Below are 25245 nucleotides of genomic sequence, written 5' to 3'. Positions count from 1 at the left end.
TTTGAAGTCATACAAACAGTACACACTATCGGCGGTATGTAATGCTGCCCGAGTCCGACGGGTTGCCGGCCGTACTCAGACATTTTTTTAAAGGGGCCCCTGATTGCCCCTATAAAAAAACGTCCGGATCTAGGCGGAATTAAATCCCGCCACTGGTCTAGATTATTCTTTATTTACAGGCATTCTGATATCACAAAGGTCTGTAGACTGAAGACCACCATATCCAGTGGCGGAACTAGCGAGCGGTGGGCCCAGGTGCGACAAAATGCTTTGCCCCCCCCCCCCCCCCCTCATCCCATCCAAGTCCACCCCCTCATCCCTGGAGAGGATCTGGCGAGAGGGACCTGCTCAGGGCCAGAGAAATGGATACCTAGCAACAGTGCCGTAACTAGATATTTTAGCACAGTGTGCAAGAAACAGCATCGGAGCCCCACACCTGCATGCAAAACAGGGGCAGTGCGCGCCGTAGGCGTGCGCAAAAATACATAGGGACGTGGCTTCATGGGGAAGGGGTGTGGCCACAAAATAATACCAATTCATAAAACGGTGCACAGTAGTCTCCATTATTCAAATTACGCCGCACAGTAGCACCACTACACCAGGTAGAGACCCTTTTACACCTTACGGCGGACAGATTCCCCTTTTTACATATTACGGCAGACAGCGTCCCCCTTTTTACACATAACGGCAGACAGCGTCCCCCTTTTTACACATAACGGCAGACAGCATCCCCCTTTTTACACATAACGGCAGACAGCGTCCCCTTTTTACACATAACGGCAGACAGCGTCCCTTTTTACACATAACGACAGACAGCGTGCCCTTGTTACACATAACGGCAGACAGCGTGCCTTTTTACACATTACGGCAGACAGCATCCCGCTTTTTACACATAACGGCAGACAGCGTGCCCTTGTTACACATAACGGCAGACAGCGTGCCCTTGTTACACATTACGGCAGACAGCGTGCCCTTGTTACACATAACGGCAGACAGCGTGCCCTTGTTACATATAACGGCAGACAGCGTGCCATTGTTACACATAACGGCAGACAGCATGCCCTTGTTACACATAACGGCAGACAGCGTGCCCTTGTTACACATAACGGCAGACAGCGTGCCTGTTTACACATTACGGCAGACAGAGTGCCCTTGTTACACATAACGGCAGACAGCGTGCCCTTGTTACACATAACGGCAGACAGCGTGCCCTTGTTACACATAACGGCAGACAGCGTGTATTTTTACACATTACGGCAGACAGCCCCCCCCAGCCACAACACGTGCCCCCTGCAAATAATCGATCGTATATTGAGGTGTCATGAAATAACCAACGTTTGAGCATAATGAACATCTGTGCACATGTGCATATTCTGGGTGTATAACTGAACTGTACCATAATGCACAGACCTATTTTACCCCCCCCCCCCCCCACACACACACACACAAAAGTTAGCAACCACAGTGTACACTAGTGCTTTGATGGATTAATTCACCTGCTTTTATGGATCTTATTGGCAGGTCTAGGAAGCCCGTCGAATCTTCTCTCCAGCACTAGGGATCCTGCCTGGAATGATGACATCCCCTCCCCACAAGCCCGCGAATCGCGGGTAAAATGCCGTGAGTGGGCGAAGCCTAATGCCGTGAGTGGGCGGAGCTACGATCGTGACCCGCGATCAGAAAAAAATCTTTTAAGTTAATCAGGGGGGGTTTCTGGGTACGCGTGCACCAGTGAGAGGGACAGCAGCAGCAGTGCCTCAACCTATAACACAGCGCTGCTACGGCTCCCTCCTCCACCTACTTCCTCCTCCTTCCGCCCGTGTCCGCTGCCTGCGCTGCTCTCCTCTCCTGTCCGGGCAGCTGTGTGCTCGCAGCACACAGCGGCATGCAATGAGTCAGTTGGACTCATTACATGCTTTGGGCCCCTGGACAGTGGCGGGCCCCAGTGCAACGCACTGGTTGCACTGGCGGTAGTTCCGCCTCTGACCATATCAAAAGTTAAGTGAACCTGACAACCCCCGTATATTGACTATTTTTTATCTCACTAGTAGACGCTTTTATTACTTCACTTACTGATATAATATATATATGCAAGGGGGTTTTAAATTTGGATTACCATTATTAGCGCCCACAGATCAGTTTATTAGAGATATATATATATATATGGAGATTTATGGTAGACTTACCATGGTTAAATCTCTTTCAACGAGGTACACTGGATTCCACAGGGGATACATCGGGGTGTAGAGTTGGATCTTGATCAGAGGCACCAACAGGCTAAAGCTTCGACTATTCCCAGGATGCATTGCACCTCCTCCTCTATATCCCCGCCTCCAGGCACTGGAGCTCAGTTTCATTAACCAGTCCAATGCAGTAGCAGGTAAAAGAGACGGTAGATGTTAGTCACATAGAACCACATTCTCACGACAGGAGAAGGGACTAGCGGCTAATGCCATACAAACCCAAAGAAGCTAAGTGTGTCAGGGTGGGCGCCCTGTGGAATCCAGTGTACCTCGCAGAAAGAAATGTATCCACGGTAAGTCTACCATAAATCTCCTTTTCTGCAGCGGGGTACAGTGGGAATCCACAGGGAATACATCGGGGATGTCCTAAAGCAGTTCCTCATGGGAGGGGACACACCGTAGTGGACACAAGAACCCGGCGTCCAAAGGAAGCATCCAGGGAGGCGGAAGTATCAAAGGCATAGAACCTGATGAACGGGTTCACCGAGGACCACGTAGTCGCCTTGCACAATTGTTCAGCGGTCGCGCCTCGGTGGGCCGCCCAAGAAGGTACAACAGACCGAGTAGAATGGGCTTTAATAGCAGCAGGAGCTGGAAGACCAGCCTGCGCATAGGCTTGTGCAATCACCGTTATAATCCATCTTGCCAAGGTTTGCTTATTCGCAGGCCAGCCACGTTTGTGAAAACCAAAAAGTACAAAAAGGGTATCTGACCTCCTGAGGGAGGCAGTCCTCTCTACGTAAATACGGCGAGCACGTACCACATCCATAGACCGCTCTTTGGAGGACAAACCAGAAGAGATATAGGCGGGAACCACAATCTCTTGGTTAAGATGAAAAGATACCACCTTAGGTAGATAACCAGGGCGAGTTCGAAGAACTGCCCGTTCCCAGTGAAAAATCAGAAAGGGTGGACAACAGGAAAAAGCACCTAAGTCCGACACCCTCCTAGCAAAGGCAATAGTAAGTAAAAACACGACCTTAAGCGTAAAACATTTAAGGTCCACAGAGGTTCAAATGGAGACTCTTGTAGGGCATTTAGGATAACAGACAGATCACATGGAGCCACGGGAGGGACATAGGCTGAATCTGTAAAACGCCCTGAGTGAAAGTATGATGCAATTTACCTCTGAAACCACACCGACACGGCAGATATATGAACCTTGAGGAAGGCCAGACGAAGGCCTAAACCTAGGCCTTGTTGCAGAAAAGCCAAAAGCCTAGAAGTTCTGATCAAATAGGCATCATAATTCTTAGCAGCACACCATGTGAAGTAAGAGTTCCAGACCCTGTAATAAATCCGTGCAGAAGCAGGTTTGAGGGTCTTCAACATAGTTTGAATAACCGCCTCAGAGAATCCCTTGGCCCTCAGGAGTGTAGCTTCAAGAGCCACGCCGTCAAAGCTAGTTTGGCCAGGTCCATATACAAGGGCCCTGAACGAGGAGATCTGGGCATTGAGGAAGTCGAAGAGGACGCTCTATTGATAGACCCTGCAGGGCTGAAAACCAATGCCATCTGGGCCACGCTGGAGTGACTAGAAGTAGTATTGCTCTTTCTTGCTTGAACTTCCGTAGTACCCTGGGCAGGAGTGACACTGGAGGGAACATGTATGGCAGCCGAAAGTTCCATGAAATTGCCAGTGCGTCCACGAACGCTGCTTGAGGATCCCTTGTCCTTGATCCGAAGAACAGAAACTTGTGATTGTGTCGAGACACCATCAGGTCTACATCTGGTAGGCCCCACTTGTCCACTAAGAGTTGAAAGACTTCCGGATGAAGACTCCACTTTCTAGCGTGAACGTCCTGACGACTGAGGAAATCTGCTCCCCAGTAGAGGACTCCGGGGATGAACACTGCCGATATTGCTGGCAGATGGCGTTCCGCCCAATGGAGGATTTATACTTCCAGCATTGCCATGCAGCTTCGAGTGCCGCCTTGATGATTTATGTCTGCCACCGTGGTGGCGTTGTCTGATTGCACTTGAACAGGCATGTGCTGTACTAGAGGCAGGGCCAGTGTCAACGCATTGAACACTGCCCGCAATTCCAGAATGTTTATCGGGAGGAGAGACTCCTCCCTGGTCCACCGACCCTGGAGAGAGTGTTGCTCCAACACCGCGCCCCAACCCCACATACTGGCATCCATTGTCAGGAGGACCCAGTTGGAGATCCAGGAGGGACGGCCCCTGCTCAACTGTTGGTCCTGAAGCCACCAGCTCAGTGACAGACGAACCTCCGGAGTCAAGGAGATCATTTGAGACCTGATCCGATGAGGCAGGCCATCCCACTTGGAAAGGATTAACCTCTGCAGAGGGCAGGAATGAAATTGAGCGTACTCTACCATGTCAAAAGCCGACACCATGAGGCCTAGTACTTGCATCGCCGAGTGTATCGACACTCTTGGGAGAGAGAGGAAATATCTGATCCTGTCCTGAAGTTTCAGGACTTTCTCTGGAGACAAAAACAATCGTTGGCTGTGTGTGTACAGTAGTGCCCCCAGGTGCACCATGCTTCGAGCAGGGACCAGCGAGAATTTTTTTCCAGTTGATGAGCCACCCGTGGGCTTGTTGGAATTGGACAGTCAGTTCCAGATGACGGAGGAGAACCTCTTGGTAGTTCGCCAGGATCAGCACGTCGTCCAGATACGGCAGGATCTGGATTCCCTGACGGCAGAGAAGAGCCATCATCACGGCCATGACTTTGGTGAAGATCCGAGGAGCCGTGGCCAATACAAAAGGTAGTGCCTGGAATTGATAATGTAGGTTGCCAATAGCAAACCGCAGACATTGCTGATGCGACATGGCAATAGGTATGTGCAGGTAAGCATCCTGGATGTCCAGGGATACCATATAGTATTCAGGTTCCATGGCCAGCACTATAGAGCGCAGAGTTTCCATACGGAATTTGGATACTCTCACAAACTTGTTCAATGATTTGAGGTTGAGTATAGGCCGGAAGTAGAAACAGGGTCGAATAGTATCCCCTGCCTCTCTGAGACAGAGGTACCGGCACTACCACTCCTGTATCCAGAAGGAATTGCACAACCAAGTGTAGAGCTTGCGCTTTTAATGGATACAAAGGGGTAACCGTTGTGCAAAACTGGCGATGGGGACGTCTCTTGAAAGAGATTGCTTACCCGTGAGAGAGCAACTTCCCGCACCCAGGCGTCCGAAGTGGTCTTTAACCAGGCTGGGCGAACTGCAGAAGTCGGCCTCCCACCCTAGGGGAGGCCCGCCCCATCATGCGGCAGGCTTGTCTTGTTTGGAAGCAGGCTGAAGGGCGGCCCAGGATTGTTTAGATTTAGGCTTAGTGGTTTTGGAAGCATGTGCCTGTCGCAGATACGCCTGACCCTTTGCTTTCACTGGAGGTTGAAAGGAATGAAAGGTGGTATTCTTAGCCTTCGGAGCAGAAGGATTAGTATTTGGGAGATACGCAGTCTTGGCAGTAGCCAAGTCATTTACAATCTTGTTCAGGTCCAGGTCCACCTTCCAGGACCTCAACCACATAATTCGACGAGCCAGGATAGATGTAGTAGATGCCTTGGCCGCCATTACACCTGCATCAGAGGCCGACTCCTAAATATAGTGGGAGGCTGTTGCAATATTAGACAGATATTGTCTGGCAGTGTCAGAAAAATCCTGAGGCAGCTCATCCTCAATTGCCTGAACCCAGGCTTCAATTCCTTTCGCAGCCCAGGAGGCTGCCATAGTGGGTCTATGTACCACACCATTAAGAGAGTAAATGGACTTCAGGCATCCCTCCACACGCATATCCATCGGTTCCTTCAGTGAGGTGACAGTGGTGACAGGCAGAGTAGATGACACCACAAGACGGGCGACATGAGAGTCCACCGGCGGTGGAGTTTCCCACTTGTTACTCAACTCCGCAGGGATAGGATAACGAGCTAGCATCTTTTTAGACAGGGAAAAGTCTTTCCTGGCGACGACCAGGATTCCTGACGTATGTCAACTAAGTGGTCAGAATGTGGTAAAACTACTTTAGCAACCTTTTGACGTTTGAACTTATCAGATTTCTTAGACACAGTAGTAGGCTCAATGTCATCATCTATTTGAAGAATTAGCTTAATAGCCTCCACTAGGTCAGGAACATCAACCTGGGTTGTAGATTCCTCATCAGAAGCAACTGTATCAGTGTCTGATGGATCAGTATATTCCCCATCCTCATCGGAAGAATTATCCGAAATAGTAGTGGATTGTGACAAAGAAATGGCCCATTTAGATGACCCATTGGCCCCAGGGGGGTGTGGGGTAGACTTTTGTCTAACCAAGGATTGATTTAATTGTTGTAATCGGGTAGACAGAGGATCCGCCCAGGGCAGATTAACTACAGGGACAATATGTGGCTGCAATGGCACTGGAGGTCCCACAGGGGGCGTAAGACGTGTCACAAGTATACTCAGCATACTTGAGAACGCTGCCCAAGGTGGGTCCTGATTGGCCACAGGTTCTGCAGGTTGACTAGGTGTATGGCACTCAGCGCCTGAGCCAGCAGCTAAAACTTCCCCCTCAGGTAAATCCGTGGTGCCAGTACTGCAGGATGCAGAAGCGTCTGCGGATTTCCCGCCCTGCGTGGCAGACATTATAAGGAAGGTAGCCTTAGGGCGTAACAGTACAATATAGCCAGACAAATACAATACCTGCAAAAACCCTCTATGTTATGTGACAGTAAAAACAGGACACAAAACAGAGGATTTAAGTGGTATGAGGTGACTGAAACACACAGTAAAAATACCAAATTGTATATTCTGTGTAACACTATATGTATATATATATATATATATATATATATATATATATATATATATATATGGGACCTTGACGCACCTAGCCCTTTAGGGTACAGAATATAGTGATAGCAATATGTGATACAGGAGAATGGAATCCCACACAACAGCTACAGGCACACTCAGTCACATGTACAATGCAGAAGTTATTACATATAAACAATAAAACTGCACTGGACTAGTAATTTACATATAAATATGTATGACTATAGATATAACAGTACACAGTAGATACTGGATGTATATCACAGAATACTTGTACTAAATATTCAGATAGCAGTACACTTGTTCTTAACTAACACTGTCTAAAATGACATGTAGAATACTTAAATGCACAGTGCTGATGAGACAGGCGACTTTACAGAGGAGACAGAGTCCTGCAGTCCCGGAGATCAGCCCAGCTAGTAGTGAAGATGGCGCCAAAATCTCTGTCAGGGAGTGAGGGAGAGTGAAATGCAGCTCCAGGGCAGGAACACCAGCAGTATATGGCACCCGGAGCTGGGGGAGGGGCTACAGGTCAGCGCCTTATCCCCTATGCTGGTCCTCCCCACCAGGTACTGTGGAGCCTATATCAAACGGATTTGAGTAAATCGACCTCTGCTCCCTTGCCCTGGTGGATATAGTGGGGTCCCTGTGCAGTACAGTGTCCACGCCAGCGGCACGGTCCGTCTCCTGGGACAGCAACCGGACCACGATTAACCAGCGGGTCCCACCTGGGGGACTCTCTTACCTCCTTCCTGATGTGCAGCCACGCGATCCTGGAAAGCGTCAGCAGTGGTGTGCCTGATGACCGGTGCGCCTCCGCTGCAAGTACCCGGGAACCTGGCCGTGGGAGTATGCATTGCTGCTGGGGATGTGATGGAGCCGCAGCACAGAATGTCAGACTGACATAAATAGTGGTGCGGCACTTGAAGTCTTCTTAAAAAGCTCTTTTCAGGGCTGCCTAGTGCAGCTCCACCTGTTAGTGACCTGCACTGTAGGCACCAACTTACAAACTGAGCTCCAGTGCCTGGAGGCGGGGTTATAGAGGAGGCGGTGTAATGCATCCTGGGAACAGTCAATGCATTAGCCTGATGGTGCCTCGGATCAAGATCCAACTCTACACCCCGATGTACTCCCTGTGGAATCCCAGTGTACCCCGCTGCAGAAATATATATATATATATATATATATATGGGACAGTTTGGGGATGTATAAATTTGTTTTTTAAACATTTGAGATGAGCCAGCCCTGCACTGCTTTGCATGGCACAGTGCGGCCCCCCTCCCCGCAACCCTACTGCGCTCGCCTCCAGAGCTCTCCTCCCCCTTGCACCCAACTCCAGCCCCTACAGTTTGTGGCCAGTTAATGTAGGCTGGCCCCTCCTCTGGGACCAGTCCTGCACCCTTCTCACTTCCCACTTCATACTGTATGTTCCTCCCAGAGGAGTAAATAGGGGCTTGGAGGCTCCTGGTAAAACCTCTAAAGATTGGCATCCTATTTGATTTCTATAAACTCTTACGTCTACATGTTTTATTATATCCACATAATTAGAAATATACAAGGCACTGCGGCATGATAGTGTCAAAGCTTTGTAAGTCTATCGGCTTGCTTACCCAGCTGCTAGTCATCATCAGTAGAGGCTGTTGCCCCTGGTCTGTCCTGCAGACCACATACTGTATAGCATGGCATGCCCCTGGTCTGTCTTGCAGACCACATACTGTGTAGCATGTTACATGTAATATGTGTGTGACAGATGCCTGACTCCTATGAACAGTAGCGCTGTGCTTCCCATCTGTGGCTCCACTCAGGACACAGCACACCGCTTCAGTTCCCCTTTCCTGTATAAGCCCGCCCCAAGACTACCTACACGGAAGTCTGAGGGAGGGCTTAAACAGGAAGAAGAAGCTGAGTGCTGTTGCATCCAGAGTGCAGTGGCGGCTGTGAAACACACAGTGCTGCTGATCCCCGGAAATAAATTGCCAAATTACACATTTTGTTTACAATATTTAGTGACTGATTTCGGGGTGGGCCCCCTTCATCTTGTGGGTCCCTGGACATTTGCCAATTTAGCCAACCTGTAGTTAAGCGACATGTTCCTCACCTCTTCCCTATCAGCTCCCCCTTTATCCTTTCTGTCTCCTCCCTGAGATGACAAACGCTACCTATCGCAAGAAATGGCTGCTTCTGCCAAAACTCAGAGATAGTCTTTGATAAATAGCAAATGGAACAAAGTTACAATTTCCCAGGGGCCACTAAATGTTTTAAGTATTTTTTGGCAAGAACACATGTGTATTGGGGAAAACCTGCTCATTTGTATCAGGTGACTTCTGCAAATTGTTCCATGATGAAATACACGCATAAAAATTAAATAGCAAATTTTATTGAGCTGTGTAGCAAAAGGATTCATTTGCAATCAAATCTAATATTTGTTCTCACCTATTATACAGTAGATATGACAGTATATTATAGCACTGACTACTATGTAGCATACAATGAATTATAAAGGGTTACATTTGTTGTGGCTGGTCTCACTCCCCCTTCTTATATAGTTAACTGCTAACAGTTTTCTCTGAATTAATTTCTCTCTGAAGAAATTTGAAATGAATTTGCTTAGAATATGTAGTCATTTAATCCTTGTAAGAATCAGTACTGTCACTCAGCACAAGTGCCAAGCAGCAGTATAACGGTCCAGTGTGGCCACACAAGTAGCTGGCCGATTCTGACATGAAGACCTGAGGCCAGAATAGACTGGGTTACTTCTGGCATGACTGGGGCCAATATTAGTTTTATGCAATCAGGGAAGCTGCCTAATGTTTGCAGTGTGTGTGGCCGGTGTTTATGCTGTCTAATAGGTATTTCTAAAAAAAAAATTTGATGGCCAACATTTTGGGTATATTTTGCAAAAGATATATAGTATACTCTGCGCTATATAACCACTGTATCAGGTTGAACTATAGTGTGCAGTCTGTCATATAGAATAATTGACTCAGTAGAACTGTGAAGGTATAACAATAAATTCTTTATCTAATATTTAAAAAGCGGTATACATTTCATACAGAATAAGCAGCATGTATGGGGCAACAATTAATTTATAATCACAATTAGTATAGCATATAATGAGATAAAATATCTTTGTTATATTACTAAAAAATGAATGAAAGTACACTGGCGTCCCAGTGATTAATAAATGTCTCGTAAAAATATTCACGGCTTTATTTAGTAATGAACTTTTGTATATATTGAGGTATAGTTACCCGTGTGAAGATCTCCTCAAGCCGTTTTTTCGTCCTGAGGAAGTCTCCGGTTGCCAAGGAGACGAAACGCGTTGACGCCCACTTTCCGAAGTTCAGCTGTTCGGCACTACCTGCTGACCTATCTTGCCAAACGGTCTCACAGCCAACGATCTTCACAGCTATATCCCATCACGGCTTGGATACACGCCGGGCGCTCCGGCCAGCGGCTCTCGGCGAGGGCGCTGACATCCGTCCAGGTGCTGTGCTGCAGACGTCAGGTTCTCTGTATACCCGTACCGAGTGAGTGATATTGGCCGCTGCAGTGAGGTCTAACACCCGGCTTGAGGAGATTACCATTATCACAGACGTCCAGTTTTCCGCTCACCTGTACCGAGTGACTGCTACTGGCCTCCGCAGTGAGGTCTAACACCCGGTTTGAGGAGGTGGGTTCTTTGGAGATCTTCACACAGGTCAATAAGAACCATTTTTATCCAGAATTCAGCCGTGAAAAATATACGGCCTTTTCCAAACCAGCTTCAATCAGTACAATTAACTGCATACCTATCTATGTGCACATATATTAACGGATCCTGCTTATCCATACTCACAGAAATCTGCACACGGGTAACTATACCTCAATATATACAAAAGTTCATTACTAAATAAAGCCGTGAATATTTTTACGAGACATTTATTAATCACTGGGACGCCAGTGTACTTTCATTCATTTTTTAGTAATATAACAAAGATATTTTATCTCATTATATGCTATACTAATTGTGATTATAAATTAATTGTTGCCCAATACATGCTGCTTATTCTGTATGAAATGTATACCGCTTTTTAAATATTAGATAAAGAAATTATTGTTATACCTTCACAGTTCTACTGAGTCAATTATTCTATATGACAGACTGCACACTATAGTTCAACCTGATACAGTGGTTATATAGCGCAGAGTATACTATATATTTTTTCTTGTTCTCCAATTAATTGGCAACCTAGCTAGTTGTCTTACTCAGCTGCTATTGATGCACTTTATGTAATTAATTACTAACTGCTATCAGCGCCGGAAGAATAACAGATAAGGACAGGTGTCTTTTTCTGTTTATTTGTTTGTATTCTTCTTATATTTTGCAAAAGAGTCACGAAGCTACAGCTTATATAGTCTGTGTCAAGTAATGAATTGAGCAGCAGTATGTTAATCTTACTTGATCAGGGCAAGATTACCCACTAGGCCAGTGATGGCTAACCTTGACACTCCAGCTGTTGTTGAACTACACATCCCAGCATGCCCTGCATCAGTTTTAGCATGGCCAAATAAAAAAACTGTAGCAGGGCATGCTGGGATATGTAGTTCAACAACAGCTGGAGTGTCACGGTTAGCCATCACTGCACTAGGCCAACTAGGCAGAACCTACTGTTCAGTGTGTACAGGGGAACTGTGGTGACCTTTATTTACATTTCTATTTTCACCTATATATATTTTATTTTATTAGCAGGGGTGGCTCGGACTTCTGTACAATCTGCTTGATGGTGCATCTAAAGTGGACACGATATCTGAAAACATCAATGGGGGGGGGGTCATTCCAACCCGCTGCTGTTTTTCACAGTGGTGCGAACGGGTCGGTTCTGCGCATGTGCGGCGGCCGCAATGCGCAGGTGCGTTGTTGCCCAGCGACAGCCGTAGCGGGGCAACGACAAGAAGAACGAAGAAAGCGATCGCTGCCGCGATCACAAGAAGATTGACAGCAGGAAGGCGTTCCGGGGCGGCAACTCACCGTTTTCTGGGAGTGGCGAGTCCAACGCAGGCGTGTCCGGGCGGGTGTCTGACGTCAATTCCGGGACCGGACAGGCTGAAGACATCGCAGCGGGTGAGTAAGTTGAAAGCTACTCAGAAACTGCACAAAATGTTTTTGCATAGCACGGCTGCACAAGCGTTCGCAGCCTAGCTATGCAAAAAAGCCCTCCCCCATAGGCGGCATCTAGTTGATCCCATGGGCAGCAAAAAGTTGCTACGTGCGATCAACTCGGAATGACCCCCAATGTTGCTAGTAGTACACTTCAGAAATAAGTCCCTATAGTCTCCGCTTAATCCAGCTGAATACACAGTAGCATGCCATAACATTGGCTACACTTTAAAATAAAATTGTTGCATGAGTTTCAGTTATAAACTGGTAAATGATTAACTAGTTCATCTGCTTTATTATACGGGTCAGTTCTTTCCAGTAGATTGTTTTCCCTATATTAAGTTATAAAACAACTCAACTGATAGCAAATATAGACTATAAAACTCCTTAATGAGCAACTAACTCGCCTAACCCTGTATATGCCAGCAAGCATTACATGCTAAATATCACGGAGCATGACATGTTAACACTGGGGCAGAGATGGTTTTCAGCCTAGATGCTGAACAACCAGTTGTTGGGAAATTTGACCATTTAATGGCAGACCCAAACAGTACTCTATAAGAAATGAAGACATTTCCGGATTTATGGTCACCAGATAACATGCCATAATCGGGAATCTGCGGCTGCGCAAGGTCCGTTCTGTGCATGCATAGAACGGGTCTTGCGGTCTCGCCCGCACTTCCCCTCTGCCACTGCCTGATTGACAGGCATCTGTCTACATTGAGGGGGTAGGGAGGTGGCGAAGGGAGGGCTGCATTCCCAGAAATGGGGGGGGGGGGGGGAGCAGGTTGCCCCTGCTTTCTGGGAGGGGAAAGCCATGGGTCCGTTGCAGTGCTGGGATCGCAGCAACATGCAGGAGATGTATCTTCTACTTAGATGTCTCCTGCATGTCCCTGCTTGAGACTGGATGGAAATACAATGCTGTTTGAATGCAGCATTGCATTTCCTTCCATCTCTGAATCAGGCCCATTAGTGAGCAGAGGGATATTCTATTATTTGAAGCACGTGAAGCTTTCATAAATGTCAGCTATTGACGACATTGGCTGTAGACCGATCCATGTGTTGGGTTTTTTGTTTTTTGCACTTGTACTAAAAAGTAAATACTCCAGTTTAAATATCTATATATATGTATATATGTGTGTGTGGATGTGTGTGTGTGTGTGTGTGTGTGTGTGCTAACGATAACATCATACAGACATGTCATGGATTCATAAAAACAACTGCATGTTCTGCATTATGAGATGTACAAAGCTGTAACTAGACATGTTGTTGAAGCAAGGAGAATAAATTAAGGCAAGGAGGGTGACTGCTTGTATGCTGTACGATATTTAGCACAGTCACTGGTAATAAAACATGTATTGCAGATTTTATACTGTGATTTAGCATGATGTTAAGCCCAGTACTCACGGGCCGATCAAGGAGAGATGCGTGCTGAGCGAACCGCTCAGCACACATCTCTCCTGCCGCTCAGCACAGCGCGATCTGTGCTGAGCGTGCGGGGGGAGACGGGGGGGCCGCTCACTTCACCCAGCGGGTGAAGTGAGCGACCCGCTAGATTGGCCTGCATGCAGGCCAATCTAGCAGCAGCGATAGCGATGTGCGGGGCCGCGCATCGCTATCGCCGAGGGGGCTACACACGGAGCGATCATGCCGATATTCTAAGCAATCTAGTCAGATTGCTTAGAATATCGCTCCGTGAGTACCCCCCTTTACAGTCCAATACTGAACAATGGGGCAGATGTATTAAGCCTGGAGAAGTGATAAAGAAGTGATAAAGCAGAGATAAGTGCAGGGTGATAATGCACCAGCCAGTCAGCTCCTACTGTAACTGTAATTTTTCAAATCCGTAATGATTGGCTTGTACGTTATCACCTTGCACTTATCACTTCTTTATCACTTCTTTATTCCTTCTCCAGGTTAATATATCTGCCCCAGTGCATTTTACCCTATACAGGAAATATGGCATTTTATTCAGTTGAACTTAAAGTCCACATTAGATAATGTTTGTAAAAGAAAATAGGTTTGTGGAAACATAGGACAATAAAGTTAGAGGAGTATTTTCTTTTTTTTCTTCCATCTTATAATAATGATGTAATCATTCCAGGCAAAAGCATTACTTTCAGAAGTACCCACAGGCGCTAGAAGAACATATAAGTAAGTATAACAGTGTTATCTAAAAATAAAAATAAAAATATAGGAAAATTGAAGCATATTTATTTTTCAGTTACAGACTAATAGGCCCTACACACTGGCCGATTTTCTGAAAGATATGAACGATCTCGTTCATAAATGAACGAGAACTCGTTCATATCTTTCAGTGTGGAGACTCCAGCGATGAACGATGCGCGTCCCCGCGCTCGTTCATCGCTGGTCTCCCGTCGGCTGTGCATGCAGGCCAATATGGACGATCTCGTCCATATTTGCCTGCACTTCAATGCAGCCGCGTGACGGGGGGAGTGAAGAAACTTCACTCCCCCCGTCACTGCCCCCCCGCCGCCGGGTCGCTCGTCGGCCGTATCGGCCGTCGGGCACCTCGGCGGCGCATCGGGAAATGTGTAGGGCCCATAGGGAGACTGACCTTTATTGTGACTACACATAAGACCTGGAGACATCATTCACATCTCCAGCATGAAAACCACAAGAAACTAAGTAATAAACGTACAGTTTCCTCCTGAATCTCCAGCGTGTATGAAATCAACTCTTCTGGAAAACATCCATCCGGCCTTGTCCAATGCAGCGTTATCCACGTAATTCCAGCTCGAATAAGTTTAGGCGCTAAGGGCGTTTGAGGGATATTGCCTGACGTATAGTACACAACCTCCTGGCTGTACTCACTATGAATAGACAAGAGACACCTGAATGAGTTAGTTGTTTATTATGATTTGGTAGCATTCCTTAATTAAGTCACAGTTTATTGAATTTTGTTGGTTTACCCAGCACTGTAACTAGGGAGACGTCAAGTTCAAATTAAGTAATTACTTTTCCCAAAGTAACTAGTCATATGAACGCAGCTCTTACTAACAAGCAAGTCAATATTTTCTTACAGGTACTGGAAAATAAACCCATATCATCATACCGTTACAGTTCCTTTTTTGTCACTATACTCCTCAATTTGGTACTAATAATAGCACATTACTTGTTTACTAAGAGATCCAGAAAACACTGCTAGTGTCCAAATATAAAAAAAAGAATTTCTCCCAAACCACAAATAGCCACAATGAATCATCTTAATCAGAACATTTTCGGTTCTGAGGTGATGATACCTGTGAGGTGACCAATGTGAGGTGATTCCCCTGAAGTATTCTCCCTGTGAGGTGATCCCTGTGAGCCTGGTGATCCCAGTGAGGTGATCCATGTGAGGTGATTCCCCTCAGGTGCACTATATGAGAGGTGATCCCTGTGAGCCTGGTGATCCCTGTGAGGCGGTTCCTCTGAGGTGACCCGTGTGAAATGGTCCCTCACAGGGGCGCTCCCTGTGAGGAGATCCTGGTGAGGTGGTTCCTGTGAGGTGATCAATGTGAGAATATCCTTGTGAGGTGATTCCTCTGAGGTGTGTTCCTTGTGAGGTGATCATGGGGAGGAGATCCCTGTGAGGTGATTCCTGTGAGGCAATCCATGTGAGGTGACTTCCACAAAGGTGCACTTCCTGTGAAGTGATCAATGTGAGGTGATCCCTGTGAGATGACCCCATGTAAGTGATTCCTCTGAGATGCGCTCCCTGTGAGGTGACCCCATGGAAGTGATTCCTCTGTGGTGCGCTACCCGTGAGGTATTTAATGTGAGGTAAACTCAGTAATATGTTCCCTGTTGCTGCCAATTAATTCTTACATGAGATCTGTTATTGGCCACACCATCAACTATTCTCCACTACTTACACAGTCACCTGATGCTTTCTTAAATGTAAGTTGGCATCTGACACACCAGGCAACATGTTACATACAGTATACACATGGCACACACGTTACATACAGTTTTATAGTTGGCTACCATATTATGAATAGACACTACAGATTTTGTGAGGGTCATGTAAAAAAATAGCAAAATGACCTCATACTGTAGATTACTTTATTTTTATCGCCAATCATAGCCAGATTAAGAGGGGGATGCAGGGCATACTGTACCCCGGGCCCTTCACTGTCAGGGGCCCCCCAGCCAGAGCAAACTGACATTATTAGCTTTCCCTCTTATGCAGCAGCAGAACCAGACAGCCAGAATGCGAGCAGGACAGTATGCAGTGCAGGCAGAGACACAAGAGTATCAGATTTCATGAACTATCGATGGAGCTTCCCAACCAGAGTAGAAATAGGAGGGTGGAGAGAGATGTAAGTGACACAGGGAGGGATCCCTGTGTCACTTACAGCTCTCTCCACACCTGGATGGGAACCCTGTGTAACTTGTTATCTAATGAGTGTCTAGAGAGACACACACACACACACACACACACACCTCATAAGTCCTGTCCCAGTGTGTAAGTAGTACAGAGGCTGCTGCTATTTTTGCATGTGACAAGATAAATTATAGATTTAATTTTTCTATGTGTATTTTAAGGTTGTTTAAGTTGTCTTTGTTCCACTACAAGAACATTTTATAAAATAGTTGCCTCTCAATTAGGTGGAGCTATAAACAGTGCCCAGCCATTATTACACTAGTAGTTTAAATCTAATATACACCATTGGGCTAAATTTAATATACACAATCCATACCTCCCAACATGACCATTCAAAATGCTCTCTACCTGGACTTCCTTCTTACGTTATGATGGCAATCACCTGTATTGAAACATTTTCTTAGCAATTAAATAGTTTAACACAGGTGACTACAATCATATATTAAGAAGGAGATCCTTTTAAAGAGCATGTTGTCCCTCCTGGAATGAGTCATGTTGGGAGGTATGCACAATCGTATACACAGCCACCCCCCTTTCCACTGGGGCCCCCCTATCTAAAGTGCCCTCGGGCACCCCCAAGGCTTAATCCGGCCCTGTCGCCAATACACATCTGACAATCACAGAATTAACAAACTGGGGTGGATTCAGATTTAGGAGCAAAGCAATGAAAGGATAACTCTGCACCTGGACAAGCCATGTTGAAATGCACTGGGGCAAATACTGTACATTTATTATTTTACATGCAGGGTAAATACTGGCTGCTTTTGTATGTAGCCTGCATACAGTATGCTGGGGATCTTTATTTTTACACTGTAATTTCGATTTCAGACAAATGTAACACTTGCATTGCCAAATGTACCACTAACCAGCAGCAATAATTGTCTGCCTAAATTAGTCCTAAACTGGGACAGTGGGAGGTTTGTATACATCCATTTCATATATATTTTACTTTAAATTCCATGTTGATTGTGAAGTAACCGGAATTGTGGTCCTCCTAACATCATAAACATCCAGTGCCGGTGCTCTCTCAGTAAATCTGTCCACGGTCCTAAACAGAATGTATCAGGCTGGCCGCATGCTACGCCATAAACCATCTGCACTGTGCTGCATTTATCATCTCAACAGTACGAGATGATAACGTTAATACTCGCTGAATATTTAGAAGGAAAAACTATCAGAAAGCTAATCCTGCTCAGTACATGAGGAACCGCAAGTTTTCGTACATTCTGTTGAGCAGTTTGACATTTTATTGTGAAGACTTTTAAAACATTATTGCCCTTAAATGGGAAATGACCACATTGTAACAGAAGTGAAGATGCGCAGTAGGCAGTCAGTCATAGCCAGAATGGGCAGAATTGCTCATGTCACGGCAGTAGTTGAATGCTTTCTAAGTAAGCGCTGACATTCTACACAATGGGGTACATTTACTAAGCAGTGATAAGAGCAGAGAAGTGAGCCAGTGAAGAAGTTGCCCATGGCAACCAATCAGCATTGAAGTAACATCTATCATTTGCATACTATAAAATGATACAGAGCTGCTGATTGGTTGATGAGGAAATTTCTCCACTGGCTCACTTCTCCTCTCTTATCACTGCTTAGTAAATGTTCCCCTATATAACATGTTTACTAGTGATGCATTATCATAGGGGGACACTTTATCATGTCTGCTAATACTTTTCTTGAAGTTTGCTTACATGTGCTTTTTAACACCAAACAGCAAGATTTACAGCTCTGAAGCTGCATGTGACGTGTAGCCATTGGTGGATTTGATACTAGGCATGTGAGGCACATGGTGGTGGTGGTGGTGCGGGAAAAGCCAGTCCCCCTGCAGCATAGCCTTAGCACAGTCCATCTGAGAACACCCTATGCCCGCGTGTGCAGTAGAACTGGTTTCAGTAGCGTGTGGGGTGCTAAATGTAATATATATATGTGCACCTTGTTAATAAGAACTTTAAGCTTAAAACATACAATGCACAGCACTTTATGCAGGGGCCTCAAACACTAAACTTTATGTGCCATAGTGACAAACCTAATACATGAGCTATATGGAGGGGTCGGGGGAAGAGGGCTCGATAATGTTGTGCCTAGGCTATACTTGCCTGCTTTTGAAAAACCACTTCAGGCAGATTGTGAAAGCAACACCTACAGTATGAGCATGATGTTACATTGGACGTATAGAGCTCTCTGATCATTGTTGCTGAGTAAGATCTAATTGTTGACGAAAAGACAGTGATACATTTCAGGGCTTGTTCATGTATTGTGTTCTATTCCCTGTGGTACAACAGAAGTGGCCACAAGAAACCTTGGGGCAGATGTATGACTGTGCACTATGGGCTTTGTAGCCCACAGCGCACGCTATGGGCTGCAGTTTCCGCCTCTCGCTAATGTATGAAGCACAGGTTACCATTCTTGTGCCAGTGTGTGCGCGCCTCCGGCATTTGCTAAATATAGTAAATCGATGTGTCCTCTAATGTATGAAGAAGCCGCATGTGCAGTTCACCTCGATCCCCTCCTGTCTTGTATAGCCAGGCTCAGCCTGGCGCAGCGGGTCTTTCTGACTCCCTTCTTTGTTTTTGCTTTTTTCAAGAAGCTTTATTAATAGTTTATTGTTTGCTGCACGGCTATTCCGTCCTTCCGGATAGATGACGCATGCACATTCACATATGTGCGGGGGGTGCTGGGATTAGAAATGTCCACGCAGGAGCACTGCAGCCGCGGCCGGCGAAAAGAGGATCAAGATATGTGCGGACACGATCACCAGAGAGGTGGTTTTACGTGTACAACTAACGCCAGGAGGCAGGTTAATACATGCTGCCGATGTGAGAAAGCACTTCACCACGGCAAAGCAGTGAAGTGGCAGTGCACATATAAGGAACGTTAGGACAAAATTAATACATCTGCCCCCTTCTCTGAAAATTCATGTAGCCGTAGGGATCATTGGGCCAGATGTATTAAGCCTGGAGGGATAAGGAAGTGAAAAACCAGTGATAAGTGCAAGGTGATAAACGCACCAGCCTATCAGCTCCTAACTATTCATTTACATGGAGCGGATTGGCTGGTGCGTTTATCACCTTGCACTTATCACTGGTTTATCACTTCCTTATGTCTTCTCCAGGTTAATACATCTGCCCCATTGTGCCTTATAACCAAACCAATGAAATAGCACTGATGACCCCATTTGAATATACTATCTGTGGTTTAGTACATAACAGCTACATAATGTGAATGAGATACAATTAGGGATACCGCTAGACTTCAGGGAATCAGAGAGATCGCTGCCATTTAAGGGAGTCTCCCTGAAATTCAGGGAGAGTTGACTCCTAAATCCACCCCTGCGTGTAGCTTGTTCTAAAATCCCTAAATTGCATGCAGTTTACGGCAAACTGAATTGTAAAACTGAATGGATAAATATCTGGTTTAACCATACATTGGTTTCAAGCACACTGTTTGTAAGAATATGGTTCTGCATTCCATTAAAACTGGTTAATCAAAGATGAAAAAAATGAATAAATACTGAAACCTTGCCAACCTTACATACGTGTAACTGCTCTCTGCACTTTTGGATGATTCTGCTAATCTTTCAACAAAAAAGAAACTCTAGAATAATCATATAAAGAACCAAACCATATGTAATAAAGCAACACACACATAAATACAATGATACTTACCTTTTACCAATATCATTGCGTGCAGCGACTCTAAATGTGTACTCCATTGCTGGGCACAGCTTTGTGAGCTTACAGTGCCTCTGGTTCCCCGTGTAACACTCTCTAAATACACTGTTTCGTTTTCCCTAAGACAAAAACAAACAAACATTTGTATTAAAGTAGTGTCTTTACTAGTTATTAGCATCTATTGCTTCCTTACTTACGATGGGTACACCCTTGCCGATAAAGTAAATGACGTTGCTCATTTTGCCCTTCCTGAGCGACGTTGTTTACCATATCGATTAGTGTGTACGCTGACCAACAATGAGTGATGTGCGGCCCCGGGGGTCTCTCACTGTCTCTCACTGTCGGCCGTGCATGCAGCTCAAATTGTACTGTCATCCAAAAACTACATGCACAGCTCCGACCGCAGCGTGACGTCACTGAGCGATATTGTTTGCATATCGCTCAGTGTGTATGCACTGCCGGCAACCACCTTAGCAGGGAAGGGAACACACTCTGGGCGACGTCACTCATAGAGCACATCGCCTAGTGTGTACCCACCCTTAGGGGCAGATGAACTAGCCTTGGAGATTGATAAACTGGAGAGATAAAGTAACAGCCAATCAGCTCCTGTCATTTTTCAAACACAGCCTGTAACATGCAAGTTAGGAGCTGATTGGCTGGTACATTATCGCTCTCCATGTTATCACTCTCCAAGGCTTAGTACATCTCCAAGGGGCCTGATTCACACACAATGCAGATGTTCACATAAATTGGCGATGTTTTGCTGCTGCTTATGTGCGAAGGCCATATAAACTCACACCATGGGCCAGTTAATGAAGTTCGAGTTGGCCAGGGGTGCGGGTTCCTGAACGAACTCGGACATTTTTTTAAAGTGGCAATCATTTACAGGGGATGGTTTTGCCTTGTACATGATTGCCGCTTTAAGAAAACATCCGAGTTCGGCTGGGTACAAGCACCTCCGGCAAACTCAGACTTCATTACATCCGGCCCCATACGTTCTGTGGAGTACTGAGTGGTGGCTATTCAGATGTACTGTACCATCATATGGGCGTATAATGGAAGTGTCATAGTCGTGACACAGAAGTGGTTGGGAACTTATGGGGGAGAAGTGGTATCAGCGCATATTATACTGATACGGATTCTCCCCTATGTACTGTATTACTGTGTGTGCTGAATGACAGAGGTGCTATGCGCCCCTGTAATTATCAGCGCTGCTATCTTTAAGACAGTGTGCTAATGTACGGGGCAAATGTATGAAAGGTCAGGGGCACTGACAGTTTTGACACCCGCAGATCAATTTCGACAGCTGCAGATGAACATTGCCCAGCGCTCAGCACTGTCCCTGGCTGTCAGCTCTTACAGCCGGGGACTGTGCATGCAAAACACCCCCCCTTTTTTTTTTTTTTACAATGGGTGCCGCTGGGGGTTTAATGTCCGGCACAAGCACACAATCCATTTAGCGACATTCCCGAACAGCAGCTACAGCCACAGAGGAAGGGTGCACTTCTCCAAAAAGGTGAGATAACACCCTCCCTCTACAACAAAAGTGCATTTAAAACAGGTCACTCGAAACGCACAGAATCATACATCTCTCTCTCAGACACTTAGGGGTCTATTCATGAAGCAGTGAAAAGCGTGGAGAAGTGAGCCAGTGGAGAAGTTGCCCCTGGCAACCAATCAGCTGCTCTGTATTATTTGATGGTATGCAAATTATATATGTTACTTCAATGCTGATTGGTAGCCAATGGCAACTTCTCCACACTTTTCACTGCTTCATGAATAGACCCCTTAATCGCTTCCATTGGAGGTCATACTGTGACGGAGAATCTGTACCTAGCATGGGGCTGCTGCAAGTCCCAATGGTGCTGCACCTCAAAGTGAGCGTCCCAGCCCTTGTGCATTTAGATGCAGGGTTGTACACCAGAGGAAGGGCTTATACTACATGCGCCTACAGCCACAGACACTAATGCAGTCGTTGCCGCGTGCGAATCAGCATCAGGCCCCAGATGTCTACGTAAAAGCTATTTTGTAATGTGTTGTCTATAAAGTTTTTATAGTAAGTAAGGGCTTTTACATTCATCAGAATGACTGAGGAGGGGCCTTGATAAATCATTAGAGCTATAGTAGTAGTCATCAGATCAGAGATAAGAGGAATTACCACTGATACAGCAAGTAATGATTAATAAATGTTTTCTAGATACTGGACCTATAGGTATCGGGACACATAGTGCAGCATCTATGGTCCTAAAACCTCCTACGTACTTTAATAATAACCCAGTCAGAATCAGTCTTTGGTTTTTGCTGAAATTATCCTTTGATTGCTAATATTTTACTTCATCAGGAAGAGCGACACAAGATCGTCTGATATACGGTAGTCTATCTGAGCTCAAGGAATCCTAATTATTATTTGCACACAGAAACAACTTTTTGAGGAGATTTGTCAAACTTTCTAAAGAGTAGAGGAGTTGCCCATAGTAACCCATCAGCTTGTAGCTATCACTCTGCAGAATGCATAGAATAAATGATAGCTACAATCTGAGTGGTTGCCATATAACACTTCTATTTACTAACTTAAGAATCTTTGATAAATCTCTTCCGCCACAGTTACAACATCATTGTTTTACTTAAAATGGATTTATTTTATTTTTTTTAGTACGGGAAAATTTTATTTATTTTCCTGGCTGCAAATATTTTCCTAATGCTTCTCTGTATAGGACAGCATCTGCTAGTGATATGTTCTACCTAAGTCAGGCATGTCCAAACTGTGGCCCTCCAGCTGTTGTGAAACTACATATCCCAACATGCCCTGACACAGTTTTGCTGTCAGAGAATGCTACAGCTGTGTCAGGGCATGCTGGGATGTGTAGTTTCTCAACAGCTGGAGGGCCGCAGTTTGGACATGCCTGACCTAAGTGAAGAGCTAGTGAAATCCTTGTGCACCAATATTTCCTGAGTGCAAAGAGGCCCACCACGCAGAGGTAAGAGACAGAAAGAGCTGTCTTATTAATTGCTCTCTTCTGACCTAGCTTTATGTTCATCCGTGTTTGATTCACTGGTTGGCCGTGCAGTGTCTGTGTTTACATCCTGTTTCTGCCTAATGAGCGTAGCAGATGAGAGGCTGTGGGACCATCTCTTGATTTTTTTCACAGGAAAGAAATCTATTTGGTTTTTCATATGCTTGGCACTGACACGACTGGCCATAAAAAGCCCAAAAAACTAAAAATACAAGGACCATAATGCATTAAATTCAGCGTCTCTGAATTTGTCGACCGAAGGCATACTGCGACCAATAACTTCTATCATATTTCCTCACACCCGGGGGCAGATGTACTAAGCTTTATAGTGTGATAAAGTGAAGAGAGAACCAGCCAATCAACGCCTACCTGCCATGTTACAGGCTGTGTTTGAAAAATGACAGGAGCTAGTTGGTTGGTACTTTATCTCTCTCCACTCTTTCACTCTCCAACGCTTATGGCGGGACGTACTAAACGGAAAATGCGGACAGGTTATATTCCCACACTATGGGTGTCGTGGACGGGAGGCAGTCACTTTATCGCCTGTCGGGATCCCGGCGGCCAGGATACTGACGCTGGAATCCTGACACCAGCTGAAATACTGGCGGTCGGAGTCCCGACCGCCGGCTGGTTACCCCTCGAGTGGTGGTCCACACCACCACCCGGAGGGGAATAGAACCCTGTGGCGACCGAAGTGTGGCGAGCGGACACGCTGCGCTCGCCGCCGGGATTCCGGCTGTCGGTCTCCCGGCGTCGGTCTCATGACCGCCGGGATATCGTACTGATCCCTCGTGGACACCCACGAGTGGGAATAGTCCCTGTTGGTCGGCATGCCGACCATCGGGATTTTCGGATGCCGGTATCCCAGCATCGGTATTGGAGACCACCGGTCACATAAACGTAACCCATTTCACAGTATAGGACAACTTTCTGGCTATGCTTTACCAGTCTTAAATCATAATTTTATACAGATTTTTGAACTGAACTTTAGCTTTATAGGTTTTGTACAGTATGGTCCTAAATAAGTCTTTATACTGATTTTATACTGGAAAGTTCAAGCCTGGTACCATGAAAAATTCAATATTAATATTAACAAAAATGAATTTATATCTTTATACCTCGTGCCATTGTAAAAGGTAGCTGGTGATTTTTGAACCATTATCAACTGGTGCCTGAAATAAAACAAAATGTTTTAATATTTTACACATTTAACATGGTAAGTGTGGGAAAACGTATATACAGAGCCATAGCTTATAACAGATGTTTTTGGGTAGAGGTGGGGGTATTTAAATGATTGCTTAATACTGTACTTTAAATCACAAAAAGGCTACTTAAACAAGAACCTTGATTTGATATATTAGTTTGGGGCACACTTACTTGTGAAGGATGGTAGTAGCAACAGGTAACAATAAGCAGTCAGTAAGGCATTACGGAGGTATATTTTTACAGAAAAGAATATAAAGAAGGTTCCTGCTGTAGTTCAGGTATGGAGCATGCTGGGAGAAGGAAGAATGTTGAGGTGGAAATCATTGCGATTCAGTTTCCACATGTGAAAGAGCAGAAGAGACGCATGAACGTTACCTTCCACTGTAGTGTGAGTGAGCTTTTGGTTCTGTGAGACAGCTTAGGTGGGAAAGGACATTCTGGTGCACAGCTGTGAGTGGTGAAGGTGATGGGCTCCGAGCAGGATCCCTTTACTGATTTATTTGTTGTATATACCCTAAAACACAAAGAACACAGTGGTATATATTTGTTCTTCTCCATCACACGTCATCTTCATATACCTCCATCAAAATGCATTTACCATAAGTACCTTTATGACCGCTAAAGCTGAAATAGAAACTGTTTTATGTACAAAGCTACTAATAAAACAGGCACACACCTGCCGACACAGCTATTTCAGATACAAGGTACCTGATTTTTTTTTTAACTTATGTACACCCTGTCCGTAATCATTTTGTGTAAGAGTTGATAATCACAGATCAATAACATGTAGTCATA

The 25245-nt window shown here is 45.5% G+C and overlaps 1 protein-coding gene across 3 annotated transcripts in view; it reads right to left on the bottom strand.

The window, feature by feature from the left end:
* FNDC3B (fibronectin type III domain containing 3B) overlaps positions 1–25245 on the bottom strand; it is a 617129-nt gene that overhangs the window by 172081 nt on the left and 419803 nt on the right. For all 3 annotated transcript variants that reach the window (XM_063916263.1, XM_063916264.1, XM_063916265.1), the window contains exons 10-13: positions 24826–24964; positions 24363–24416; positions 20225–20349; positions 14832–15003 (exon numbers count right to left, since the gene is read on the bottom strand). In XM_063916263.1, the coding sequence (XP_063772333.1) occupies positions 14832–15003; positions 20225–20349; positions 24363–24416; positions 24826–24964 (490 nt within the window). The remainder of the gene's footprint in view (positions 1–14831; positions 15004–20224; positions 20350–24362; positions 24417–24825; positions 24965–25245) is intronic.

Source organism: Pseudophryne corroboree, chromosome 4 (assembly GCF_028390025.1).
Source record: "Pseudophryne corroboree isolate aPseCor3 chromosome 4, aPseCor3.hap2, whole genome shotgun sequence".
In the NCBI taxonomy this organism is placed as follows: Eukaryota; Metazoa; Chordata; class Amphibia; order Anura; family Myobatrachidae; genus Pseudophryne; species Pseudophryne corroboree.
This window is presented reverse-complemented; position numbering and strand designations above follow the sequence as displayed.